Raw genomic sequence first — 13,682 nt, 5'->3', positions numbered from 1 at the left:
CGACGATGATCTATCACGTCGTCGTTCTCATTTCTCACTCTTCTTCGTTTCTGTGTGTTCTCGGCCATGACAAAATGTCCTTTCTCCCTCCTCAGATTCGGATCTACTTTTTCTTGTTAGTAATCATTTGGAGATCTTGTGATTTCATTATTTTACGATTAACAGATAGTATATATGACTCTCCATAACACGTGACAAATTCCATTTATATTTTACATGCTAAGCTTCGTTCGTGAAGAAAGAAAAAAAAGAAAACAGATTATTTATTATTATGAAAATGAAACACAACAAATAAGCTTATGATGCGGCGGCTAAAATAATCAAAACTAACAATAAAAAATATTTACTTAGAAAATCCATGGTGATTGAATGAAAACTCACCTAGTCCGACATGATCGCACTTGGCTATGCAATGGGAGTGAAACTGTGCGTTTTAGCTTTGTCGTTTTATCCACAAATACCTTATTGGTGCAATTTTTTTGATCCGAATCAACCACAATCGCCAATCTCTCACAATTGTTATTTTTAGTTTCTTCATTTTCATTCTTCCCGGCAGAATCGTTGACACAGTGTTCTTCTTCCACGGCCACTTTAGCAACTTGCATTGACCCGTGGCTTGACGAGACAACCATGACAATACCGAGACCTAGCCAGATGAGACTAGGAAGAATGATCAGGGACAAGGAGTAGTAGATGATCCATTGGAACCCGCTATGGTTTTTGCCATGAAATGTCCATTCAAATGCAAAACCGATTCCGGAGAAGAACGTGGCAAAACTGCTTATAAAAAAGATTCTAATGGTTCTCGGGTTAGGAACGTCGAAAAATGTCTTGATGTGGTTAAGCCAACGCTTTGGTGGTTGCGGTTGTGGACTAATGGCGGTGGTCTTTGGCTTTTGGTCCATGTTCTTTTCTTTTTCTTTGAGAGGAAGAGACTACATAAGTCGTTGAAGCTTTGACTACTAATATAAGGAGATTAATTTTTTTTTCCTTTTTTTTTGTTGGAGTTGTTCAGATTATTCTTGCGATTTAATGGTTGAGATTCGAATATTTTGAAATTATAATACAAAACAGAAAATAATTTAACTATTTATTTATTAGTTACATAAAACAACAAAACCAAGTCAAACCAATACTACTAAATATTTGCATTAACCGAACTATGGAGAGTAAAAATAATAACGAGGCTAGCTTCATCTTTAATTCGACTTTTGATCCTAATTGTTAAAACTAAAACGACCAAAAACAAAAGGATGAAGAGAGAGCAATACTTGATATATAGTGGCTACTGGCTCATAAATCTTGGTTACTTGATAGTGATATAGCGGTTTGTGCCGTGCCTAACCCAATAGTCCTTGAGATCAAGTGGAGAAGAAAGCTCGTGCCCTTCTCTAGCTAAACGACTAAGTAACCTGGACAAGACAATTCCGCTCACCTTCCTACCGCACACTCGAGAATGCCGCTTGTTTGGCATCTGCGAGAGCGGATACTGAGACAAAGTGGTTGTGCAGCAAGATGATTGCCAACCGTCTTACCCGGCCCCACTTATAACACTAACGAGAAGTCCCGGTGCAAGTGCACATGGGCACTGCCATTGTCATTTTATCGAATGTGACTACGTTTCAAGCCAAAATCAAAAGAGACTGAAACCTTTAACTAAGAAGAGAAGCAAACATGCTTAAACTTTAAGAGAAACAATAGAACAAAGAAAACAAATTAATCGCGGTCAATCCAAAAATAACATCAACCACCTCCTATCAAAACGAGAGGGCCGATTTTTCGACATCAATAACCAATAACTTCATAACTTCAAAAACCATTAAAAAAAAAATCTCGAACAAACATATGACAAATTCATTCGTTGATATTTTTAATTTTTTTATGAAGATATGTCAATTTTTTTTAATTTTCCTACAACAATTAAAATATGATATTTCTTATAAAAATCCTAGTAATATGGTAATACGTAAAAAATATCCTAATAATATGGTCAGCACAACTGGTTTTGCCATAACCGGAAAGATTCCAAAACAAATCGTCACTTTAAAATTGGATTAAACCAACCGAACATCGAAAAGATTCGTCTGTTGTCTTCTTCTTCTTCAACTTGTTCTCTGTTCCTCACTTCTTGGTTCTACACACTTCTTGGTTCTACATTCATTCATGTCTCTACCCAAATCTATCTGGTAAATCAAAATAAAAAATTTCACAATCCCCAATTCTCATATCATTACAATCCCTAGATCTCTCTCTGAGTCCCAATTTGCTGTAGTTTTCATGGACCTTGTTCGATTGAGAGACATAGGTTCAATTTCACCTCAGAGAAGAAGGAAATGGCTGATTCTATTAGCGGTTTTCGGTGTTTCGGGTTATGGAGTTTACAGGGTTTACAATTCTGAATACATCACTAGGAAGACGAAGCGTCTTATGAAGCTATTCGGAGGTATTGTTTCATTCGCCGAATTGGTAATCGATTCGGCGGAGACGATAAGTATCGTTTCTCGGGATTTGAAAGAGTTTCTGGATTCGGATTCTGATGAGATCCCTAATAGCTTGAAACAGCTCGCGAAGATTACTAAATCGAAAGAGTTCACTGATTCTTTAGCTAGGGTTTCTGAAGCCCTAGCGATTGGGGTTTTCCGCGGGTATAATTTCGATCAGGAGTTGAAAAACGTCGAAAAAGAATCGAATTTGAGTGTAGTTGATAGAGTTTTCTCAGAGGAAGGAGCTGGTTTTGTTTCTGTTGTTGTTGGTAGCTTTGCTAAGAATCTTGTTCTTGGATTTTACTCTGGTGAGATTGAGATTGATGATTCTTCGAAACCTAGATGGATGAATTTGTTTAGTGATGGTAAGTGTAGAGAGCTTTTAGCTGATTGTATTGAGAGATTTACTAGCTCAGCGGTATCGGTGTATATCGATAAAACGGTTGGGGTTAATACTTATGATCAGATATTCTCTGGTTTGACGAATCCGAAACATCGAGATAGTGCTAGAGATGTTCTTGTTTCGGTTTGTAATGGAGCTCTTGAGACTTTCATGAGAACTTCTCACGATGTCTTTACATCTTCAGGCGAGAAAACCGATTCCTCCTTAAGGAAGTCGGAGAATCGAGAAGAATCGAGAAACGGATGGGCTGAGGCGCTTTCGACTACATTAGCAGTGCCAAGCAATAGGAAGTTTATGTTTGATGTTACGGGAAGAGTGACACTCGAGACAATGAGATCAATTCTTGAATTTGTAATCTTGAAAACGTCACAAAGCTTTAAGAGGAGTTTGGATGTGATTCATGAAGAAGTTACAGAGCGAGGACGTCAAGTAGTTGGATACGTTGGTGCCAAATCTTCAGTGATAATCACTGTTTGTCTTGCGGTTTACCTTCACATCTTTAACCGCATTGTTCGAGGCTCTCCGGTTTACTTAAGCCAGCAATTCTAGTTATCGGATCGATCTTTTAGCTCGTTAGAGTTGTTAGGGACATTAGATCTTCAGCTTTCACATTCTTATTAGTTTATAGTTTGAGCTGAATAACGTAGAGTTTTAGCAGTGTAATGTACACCCCACATATTGATTCTTATTTATACAGAGGATTCTTGAGATAATCTCTGCATCTATGCAACTATAAATGATATAAAACATATGATTGATTACTTGATTAGGCTGTAACTGCTAAATTGCTTAATTGGGCTAAATTATCAGTTAAATTGATGCTGAATTTGAAGGTTGGATGTGACTCAACTAGTTATATACTCTGCTACAGTATTAGGAGTGTGTGACACAAATTGTTACAAAGAACAACAATGAAGAACTTTTTTTTTTCCAAAGTTCATGTGGAAATGATTGAATTACAACATAGATGAATTGATTGAGGAAGAATGCAAAGATACATAATCGAAATGTTGATGTGGCATTGGAGTCTTATTGAGAAGATCCAAGAAGAGTAAAAAGTGTTCCATGAATTTGAATTCATAAGAGTAGTCATGTGAGGCTTGCTTTAAAGAGAAGCTCATGTAAATATTAAAAGATTATGTGAGCATAAGGAGCTTAAGGTTTAGCTTAAGCTCTTGTAATTTTTTTTTTGTCATTCCTTACTTTTTTACATTTGCTTACTCTGTTATATCTTCTTTTATTGGTAACACAAATCAGCAGTAAATGTTTTTTTAGCATATAAGAAAATGGTAAACGACATCAGAATAGTTAAAAGCAGTGACAATAGATACAAAAAGCGATTAAAACAGTAAAGCCCATATATCGCGTTGGTACCAGATTACCAATCAAATCGTTTTTTTTGGTGTTTTTTAAGGCCAAATACTATCTTTTAACAGCATCGAACAGTACTAAAAATAATACTCCCTCTGTTCCTTGTTAATTTATTTTCAAGGAAGAACATTTATTTTGAAAATATATATTTTGAGGTTATATGTATTTTTTAATTAGCTATTGATGATGAACTGTAAATTTCAAAAATAATAAGTTAATGCTATTGGTTTAGTGTTATAAAAATTTGTAAAATCGCAAAAATAATATATATATATATATATATAAATCAAATTTTAATATATTTTTTAATATATGTGAATAGTTATTACTTATTAGTACTGGTTTGGTGCTAATTTTTTGATACACCAACTAAACATTAGAAAAATCAATTCTGAATATACTAGATTTTTCAAAAATAGCTTCAATACATATTTTGAGTGGGTTCATAAATTAGGGCATTCGACGCTAACACCTCTTATTTATTTTATAAATGTAGTTGCGATGACGTAAGAAAAAAAAACAATTGGCGAATAAAAAAATAAAAAGCATTTCGATATGGCTTGTCGTATCTCTTCACCATCTCTTAAGTATGTTGCACTATTGAGTGTGGAGGTGTCGCTAGGTTTACTAGCGTCCGTGATGTACCACTGTTGCACGTCTTTATGGTTTAATTTTTTTTTTTTTCATTTGTGTACATTTATGGATATAGTCTATCGAGTGGAGCGGATTAAGCGGATCAGGTAGATCAAACGGAATAAGAGTGAATCAAACATTAATGGCGGTACAAGTGCGGATCAAACGGTTCTAACGGTCCAAAATGTGTGAATGATGAAAGCGGATTAAATATTTATTTAGTAAAATATATTATTTATAGAAAACAAAAAATTCTTGGATTCACCCTTAGAACCTCTTTCATTCACCCCCTCTTAATTAACCAATTAGAATTTGCCATATCATCTAACTAAACTGGATTCAAGCTGGATTCTTGTTGATGGAGAAATAGAAGATGATAAGCACAAAATGTAAGTTGATTTAACTTCACTCAAGGAATCTTTTACAGCCCAAAATACTTTTTTTAAACCAAAAAATCTCGTCAATTAAATAAATAAACAGGTTTTAGTCAAAATTAAATAAGCAAACCTAGAGTTTGTTTCATCGTCAATATGTCGGAATCTTCTGAGCTTCACCATTACGAACCAAAGGATCCCAATCAAGTCCCATGGACGGAGCTCTGGTAATGCTGTAGTGAGTGACTCTCTTACGAGACCAAATAACATCGACTCCATATGCAACTAAGGATCTCACCACCCTAGCTGCACGGCGGTTATTGATTATAAGCATGAGGCTAAGTAAAATATTTTATTTAGTAAAATATTTAAAATGGCGGTACAAATACCTCGATATTTTCTATACCTCTATATGATAAAATATCTTAATAATAGCTGTAAGAGTCAGTTATTACCTTAACCAAACGGTTTTCAGGCAGTTCCCCAAATTTCTGCCTCGGGTGAGGGAAGCCTATAGCAAAATTCCATCTATTATCAGCAGACTTTTTTAGAATCTTACCAGTCCCCACTATTTTCCACTCCACCGACCGTGGGGATACATTTATCATCTCCGGGCTAGTCTTACCAATAATATAAGATACGGTCACTTTGAAGTTCCTAGCCAAAAGAGCTTTAATTGTTCGAACATAGTCTTTGTCGCAGACAATGACAAAGGTTGACCCCGGAGGTTGATTCTCGACAGCCCATTTTTACATGTGAAGTTTCATGTTAATGTCCGCATAATCCCGTTTCTTCTGGCCTAGAAAATCTAAATAAACACAACAAGCATGTTATTGATAAAGTGATAAAGAAAAAAAAACAATCGGCGAATAAAAAAATAAAAAGCATTTCGATATGGCTTGTCGTATCTCTTCACCATCTCTTAAGTATGTTGCACTAGTGAGTGTGCAGGTGTCGCTAGGTTTACTAGCATTCGTGATGTACCACTGTTGCACGTCTTTATGCTTTAATTTTTTTCTTTTTCATTTGTGTACATTTATGGATATAGCTAGGGTATTGAGTGGAGCGGATTAAGCGGATCAGGTAGATCAAACAGAACAAGAGTGAATGAAACATTAATGGCGGTACAAATGCGGATCAAACGGTTCTAAAGGTCCAAAATGTGTGAATGATGAAAGCGGATTAATTATTTATTTAGTAAACAATATTATTCTTAAAGAAAAGAAAAATTCTTGGGTTCACCCCTAGAACCTCTTTCATTCACTCCCTCTTAATTAACCAATTAGAATTTGTCATATCATCTAATTAAACAAATAAAAACAATTAATATTATCTAAATACATTAATTCAAAAAATTTATTTAAATATAGTTTACTGTAATTTATTTTTTTCCATAAGTTTATTTACATAACACATCATCTAGACTCGAGCATGGCATGAGGTTCTCTTCTTTATTGATGTGTCTATCTTATCCCAACGATCGCCTGACAAATTATTGCCATTATTCTTTTGTTCATTTCCTTTTCCTTTGTTTTGCCTGAGCTTTCTCTTGGGCGTGCTAGGCGCTGAAGGAAAGCAATATTTAGATTCTTGATTTGCGGAATCTAACTACTTTTCTCTAAAAGCTGATTTTATCTCATCTACGTGGTTAGTGATGATATACGATTGGTTTTCTCCGTTTTACGTTCAAAATCTAATGCTCGTTTACACAAATTCTTGCTTTGACGTGAAGTTTTTCCAACCGCATCTTTGTCTCAAGTAGATTCTTGATCTTTACTACTTCTTTTTCTACACACATTTCCACCTAAACATTTTGTCTTCTTGACCATATACAATTTGTTTTGTAGGAGTTTACGTATTATAGTTTATCTTAACTTTTTTGCTAGTCGGCCTTTGTGGAGTCTTGGTCTGTTGAAAAACATTCTTATTCACTGAGATGAGACTCTCGACTGGTTCATTGTATATTTTTTTATCATCTCTGTTTTCCTCCAACAAAGAAACAAATGACATAAAATTCTTAGAAAACTTTTTTTAATGATTCTTAAAATATCAAGACTTCATATTTCATCTCTTATCGAAGACATCGAAGTTATTATAACCAGTAATGTTGTTGTCTAAGTGAATCGCCTGCATGCATCACCCGTTAAGTGAGAAGAAAAATTTCTTAGATTCACAAGTTAAAAGTAACTAATTAAAATTAGAAATATACTCGAAGCTATTAGTATAATAATGGACGATGATGAGAAAATTTTAGAGTAAAGAGAGAGAGATTATGAAATGTTTATTCGATTAGGTCCCAAAAAGGACAAAATGCATTTTATTATTTGACATTCTCCTATCGCATAATTTGATGAATTATGTTTTTTTTTTTTTGTGGGTCAGCAAACCTATTATCGAAGGGTAATACAACAATCAAAAATACTTTTAGCTCATTACACGTTTATAAAATGCTGGAGATATTTCCTTCTTTATCTCTTCCTTAGTGAATTTCTATGTTGTCTTGGGCTGTTTTTCTTTTGTAAGCTCAGTTAGTTTGAGACTTTGTAAGATTGTATTTCTGAAGAGAAAAAAAAAAGACTCTTAATAGTTTCTAAAAAATGTTATTGTAAATCCTAGAATAAAAATGTAGCTCTTAAAAAAGAAAGATTATATAATTATAAGAAAAATTGAAGCTTGCAACTTGTTAACTTGGGCATGAACTGACTTTGTCAACTTGATTTTCTTATATACTATATAAGGACCATCCCGATATGCGGGTTTAAAATATTTTAAATTAAATTAAATTTAACCAAAAAATGTATAAAATTTCATTGTAATTAGTAACAATTTTTAGGAAGTAAATAGAGAATTTTGTTAGTTAGCGAAAATAATTATTTAGATATTCTTTTTTGTCTTCATATACTCATTTACATTTCTATATTATAAATTTATTTTAAGATTCTATATATACATTTTTGAATACAATTATGAAATAAATCCTGGCTTTCACTACTATTTACAATGGAATGCCACTGGATTTAATTCTTAAGATTTGGAAAATTAAATAAAAGATATGAAAAAAAGATTTTGGCTCCAAAGATCTTGCTTAAATATGATGTTTCCTTTTTTTATTAACGATTTTAAAGCAAGTTTTGTTATATTTCTGTTTGTTTTCTTAATTATTTAATTTACACTAATTGTATTTGATTAATTTTTTTTTTTGGTCGTAACTATGATTCATAATCAACACTAAACTTAGATTTTTAGTTGGTTTTGATTATAACTATAGTAAGCAACATCTATATATTATTACTTTATTATAATAAAAACATTACAACTATATGTTTTTTTAAAGCAAACTTATAAATTGACTCGAATTGTATATGTTTTTAAATAAAAATATTATTAAAAAGAAATATAACAAAATGATGTTTAATTTCATGGGACGGGTTATATGGTGGGACGGGTTTGGGTCGATATTAATACGGGACGGTATACTACGGGTGAAATCCTAGGATTAACAATCAAATACAGTTATATAATCTTAAACACTAAATAAAATAAATAATATTAACAAAAAAATACAACTTAAAATTTAAAAATTATTGTTATAAAAAATCGACCCGAAGTATCGCGGGGTAATATATATAATATATACATATGTAAGTATATTTAACCAAACAAAACAATAGGTTATATCTATAGATAATTTTCAAACTTTTGTTTAAAGTATAGCCCCGCGGTGTACCGCGGGTTAAAATCTAGTTATTACAATAATTTAGTAAAGTTAAGTTATCAACCACCAATACTTTTGCCAAATATTCATCATTATTTATTATTGTCAAATCTAAAAAAAGTAGTTTCTTAATCTCGCCTAGAATATGATTCCACAACTCATTAGAAAATGTTTTACATGCAAACCACTGGTCAAACCGTCATCTGATTTACATTATGAATCTACTATCTACTTTACCACTAAAATTGTCTTTTTACATCAAATCATATATTACTATTGAAATATGTTCTTTACCATCACCTAGAAAATGTCTCTATGAACACATTAAACCAATTATATGTCTCTCTTTTTTTTTATGTCCAACTATATGTCTCTTTACTTTCGTTTTTGTATAGTTTAACCACTAAAATTATTGACTCAATATATCACCTATCATTAATTTATGATGTATTTATAAAAGGAAAAATTTAAATAAATAAAAACTACTCAATTGCAATAAGTTTATTACTAATCAATAAAGGTAACTAAAAAAAATTAATTTGACATAACTAAAAGAAAAAATGGAAAATTGTTAGCACACTGATATATAAGTCTTAGAGAATTCAAAGATGAAACTAGAAATTAAAATAAATAGTCTTAAAATACTACAAGTAAAATAAAAAATTTAGAAAAAAGTAAGCATATATTGATCTTATATACTTCTAATTGAGAATGAAAATTCAAAAAATATAAAAAGTTATTTTAAATCATCAAATATTTCTAATTAGAAAATGAAATTGAAATATATTTTTTTTGTCAACAAATGAAATTGAAATATATAATGTCAAAATGTCGCAATCTAAAATTATCAGCACGATCACATATCATAAATCTTAAATAATTCAAACTGAAAGTAGAAATCAAAATAAATAATATCTAAAAAGAAATGTTTTCAGGATATTGAAAGAATGTGTAGTTCATTCCTTTGGAGTGGTTCACCGCTTGATGCAACAATGGCCAAGGTGTCTTGGGAGGAGGTATGTTACCCGAAAAAGGAAGGGGGGTTGGGAGTTCGATGTATGACTAAGGTCTCTCGGGTTTATGCACTGAGTCTAATTTGGAGGTTCTTTACCATGTCGGGTTCTCTATGGGTGGCTTGGGTCAATCAATACCTTCTACGTAATGAGTCGTTCTGGGATATCAAAGCTACAGTCTCGGGGTCATGGGTTTGGCGTAAGCTGCTCAAGCTTCGACCACAAGCCATGTAATTCATAAAAATGGAAGTAAAAGATGGCGTTAATAATACACAGTTTTGGTCAGATACTTGGTTGTCAATGGGGTGTCTTATTGACTTAATTGAAGAAAGGGGAACATAAGAACTAGCTGTGCATCGATTTGCCACAGTTTCAGAGGCAGTTACCGGAGGTTGCTGGTCAATCTGTCGCGGTCACAACCAACACAAAAAACTGGTTGTCGACTAGATCATGGCTACGACTCTGCCTGTACTTTTGGCTGGTAAGGATCTTATTTTATGGAGGTATGCACCACAGCACCAGACACATGTGAATAGGAATTCTCAGCAAAAGTGACGTGGGAACAAATTCGCCTTCGTCGTCCAGAGCAACCTTGGGCCCGTTCAATATGGTTCTCACGAGTACGTAGTGTCGCCGTTTGCATTTATAACTTGGCTTGCTGTCAAGAATCGGTTATCGACTGGTGTAACGGCAAGAGTGTGGGGAGGGGATCAACCATGTATTTTTTTTGTAGGGAACCAGACGAGTCAATAAATCATTTATTCTTCGCTTGTCCTTACACTTTTACGGTTTGGAGTGACATTGTTGGAGACTTGCTGGAATCTCAACCCAACCCGGATTGGGATATTACTTTGCACCAACTCAACAAAAACCGAGATAAGCTAAGTCAGATTCTCCTTCGTTTGGCTTTCGAAACTACAATTTATTTTGTATGGAAGGAGCTAGAGAAACGATCGACGACATGGGGCTACTCAACGTACGATTACACACATGACTCGTACGATAGAGAAAACTGTTCGACAACGTGTCCTTTCACTTTGTTATCAAGACTCCCACGATTGAGATCTGTCCTCCAAAGATGGTTTCAAGCTCGTGGTTTTAGATAATCTTGTTAGGTTTGGTTTTATTCATTTTTTTTTTACATAATCACTTTTTTATATTGATCAATAAATTTAACTTTTCATCAAAAAAAAAACACAAAAACAATTCAATGAAAAATAAAATAGATAATTATAAACACGATGATATATAAATCTTTTGCTAATTTAACTCATGTCACTATCATGTTAATTATTAACTTTGAAACATCAAACATTATATAATAAGATGTAATTGTAATTATAATTATTTTAATAATATAGTAATTGTAATTATTTTTTACATTTACCCTTTTTAATAAGTTTTTTAGTAATTGTTGTTTTAATTGAAGTATATCCTTTTTAATCATATACTATAATATGCTGTCAAAAAAAAAAAATCATATACTATAAAATATACGTTTTATTTTGCTTAGGTTTTTATGTATAATTTTCATTTTAAATATATATTGTCGATATTATAAGATGTTAGTAATGTGGGTGCCACAGGAAAAATGGCGACTTTTCGCTCTGCGGGTGATCGCTAAGGCGATTCCCGATCATCCTTCTTTTCTTCTCTTTTCCGGAGGAATTTTCCGGCGATATTCTTTATTTGTAAAGGTTTTTTCAACGGTTTCACTCTGCCTGTTGACTTCCATGGCAGTTGTTGGATTCCTATTTTCCCGAGGGGTAACTTCCAATCCCAACCGCCAGGAACCCAATTCTATAAATTTCCCAATTTCTGTCTTCGATTTAACATTCCTTCATTCCGATTAATTCAATCACAAACAGAACCAATAACAATGAGTGATCTCCGAAAGTCAATTCAGGATCTGGATTTGGGCATCGATGATGCACCACTAACTCTACCCCGGGAATTCATTGCAAGGGCTGCTTCTGTCAACCGTTTTGCTCTGGTCGTCACCGCTGTTAATCCACAGAAGCAGAACCTCAGAGCAATGATCACCCAAATGCCAAGGGTTTGGGGCCTTGAAAATTCTTGTGTTGGTCGGGTCCTCGGGAATGGAAAAGCACAATTTGTGTTTCAGAACGATAAATCGATGAATTTGGTGCTCCGCAGGAATCGATGAATTCTTGTGTTGGTCGGGTCTTTCAATGATTGGATGGTCTCGGTCCACCGATGGTACCCCAACATAACAGACGAAGAGATGAAGATAATTCATTTCTGGGTGCAGATCAAAGGACTTCCATTGTTGTATCTCACTGGGGATATGGCCAAATCCATTGGAAACAAATTGGCGCCGGTTACAGATGTGGACTTTGATGTGAATCGGGTGGATTTTGTCAAGGTCAGTATGTCTTGGAACTTCAATTCACCACTGCGCTTTAAAAGGAACATTCAGTTTGGATTTGAAGAGAATTCCATCATTCAGTATCGCTTTGAGAGGCTCTGCAATTTTTGTACAAAATGTGGATCGTTGAAGCACGATGTGAAAGATTGCACTTTGGACTATGAAGACGATGATCCGGATATCCAAAGTGGAGAGGATGATGATGACATGGAGGGGAGAGACGTTCCACAGCAAGAAATTTCTGAGGCAAACACTATGGAGACCATTGACCTGCATGATTTAATCCCGGGTTTGCAGATGCATAGGGATGACAACACGCCTTCTGGTAAAGATACTGATGCTCCGTCCTTACCAAGTGTTATTGAGGATGTTGAATTGACTGCAGAGAGAGCCTTCATTTCTTTCTGATAACATCGTATAATAGCCCACTTTTACTATGTTTTATTTAGGTTTCCCAAAGAGAAAACATGAGATATTGGAGATTTCAAGGATGTTTTCAAGTATTTATGCTTCAAGGATGAATAATGTGTTTTCAAGCAAAAAAGAGTAAAAGACGATCAAATCCCGTTTCAAGACAGTTTATGTGCCTCAGAAGTATGGCATCCGTTTGAGGTCTTACCGATTAGAAAATCAAAAGATCTCGGTAGCTATGGAAAGCTAGGAGAGTCAAGATTCACCTCAAAGTGGAATCGGAGCTTTTCAACGAGCCAATAGGAAGTTATGCCCTGAAGAGGGAAGACATGTCCCGAACACCCAGACAGCTTCGCGACCGGTCCGGAGCCTTCTGACGCCCCCGGTCGTGAATGCCCGTGCCCGAGCTTCAATTCGTAACTTACTAAAGGATGTAAGGTTTTGGTCATCAAAGTTTAAAGAGATCCGTTTTGCTTTTATAAGACGATCATGTAATGAAGCAGTTCATGTGCTTGCAAGATATAGTTGTAATAATTCTGTAAAACCACCAATATGGTTGGAACACAAATTTTGTAGTGACTTTCAAATATAGATATAACCTTATTTCGACGAAAAATAAAATAATATATATATATATATATATATTTTCTAGGAATAATAATTGTTGTTTTTCCCTTTTTATGGTTTGGTCATTTGTTATATTATTTTATTTTTATATATTTTGAAAAAAATTGTAATCTTTTTACTTTTAAAATTTGTATGATTTTCTTTTTAGCACGTATCAAAATTTGATGGATAAAATTTATTTGTCATATATGAATTACTAACTTTGAAACCCACCATTTATACAATAAAATTTTTTTAATTGCAATCACAGAAAATGATTTATG

At 33.8% G+C, this 13,682-nt stretch overlaps 3 protein-coding genes across 3 annotated transcripts; 2 read left to right on the top strand and 1 right to left on the bottom strand.

Annotated features, from left to right (window-relative positions):
• Positions 1-321: 321 nt before the first annotated feature.
• LOC9322743 lies at positions 322-1,020 on the bottom strand. Its single transcript, XM_002886631.2, has one exon. The coding sequence runs from the start codon at positions 903-905 to the stop codon at positions 378-380; it is 528 nt and encodes a 175-aa protein (XP_002886677.1). The 5' UTR covers positions 906-1,020; the 3' UTR covers positions 322-377.
• Positions 1,021-2,028: 1,008 nt separating this feature from the next.
• LOC9324268 (protein PHLOEM PROTEIN 2-LIKE A10) lies at positions 2,029-3,647 on the top strand. The gene has a single exon (XM_021034651.1). It carries the CDS (start codon positions 2,278-2,280, stop codon positions 3,433-3,435), a length of 1,158 nt encoding a protein of 385 aa, XP_020890310.1. The 5' UTR covers positions 2,029-2,277; the 3' UTR covers positions 3,436-3,647.
• A 7,934-nt stretch (positions 3,648-11,581) lies between these two features.
• Positions 11,582-13,385, top strand: LOC110230782 (uncharacterized protein At4g02000-like). Its single transcript, XM_021034664.1, has 2 exons — positions 11,582-12,706; positions 12,831-13,385. The coding sequence occupies exons 1-2, from the start codon at positions 12,193-12,195 to the stop codon at positions 12,929-12,931; spliced, it is 615 nt and encodes a 204-aa protein (XP_020890323.1). The 5' UTR covers positions 11,582-12,192; the 3' UTR covers positions 12,932-13,385.
• Positions 13,386-13,682: the final 297 nt, after the last annotated feature.

Source organism: Arabidopsis lyrata (genome assembly GCF_000004255.2).
Source record: "Arabidopsis lyrata subsp. lyrata unplaced genomic scaffold ARALYscaffold_2, whole genome shotgun sequence".
NCBI classification, from domain to species: Eukaryota; Viridiplantae; Streptophyta; class Magnoliopsida; order Brassicales; family Brassicaceae; genus Arabidopsis; species Arabidopsis lyrata.
This window is presented reverse-complemented; position numbering and strand designations above follow the sequence as displayed.

Coding starts and splice junctions, on each gene's coding strand:
- LOC9322743 (XM_002886631.2), bottom strand. CDS start 905: ATGGACCAAAAGCCAAAGACCACCGCCATTAGTCCACAACCGCAACCA.
- LOC110230782 (XM_021034664.1), top strand. CDS start 12,193: ATGGTCTCGGTCCACCGATGGTACCCCAACATAACAGACGAAGAGATG. Junction 12,707..12,830: donor GGATGACAACACGCCTTCTG/GTAAAGATACTG, acceptor TGTTTTATTTAG/GTTTCCCAAAGAGAAAACAT.
- LOC9324268 (XM_021034651.1), top strand. CDS start 2,278: ATGGACCTTGTTCGATTGAGAGACATAGGTTCAATTTCACCTCAGAGA.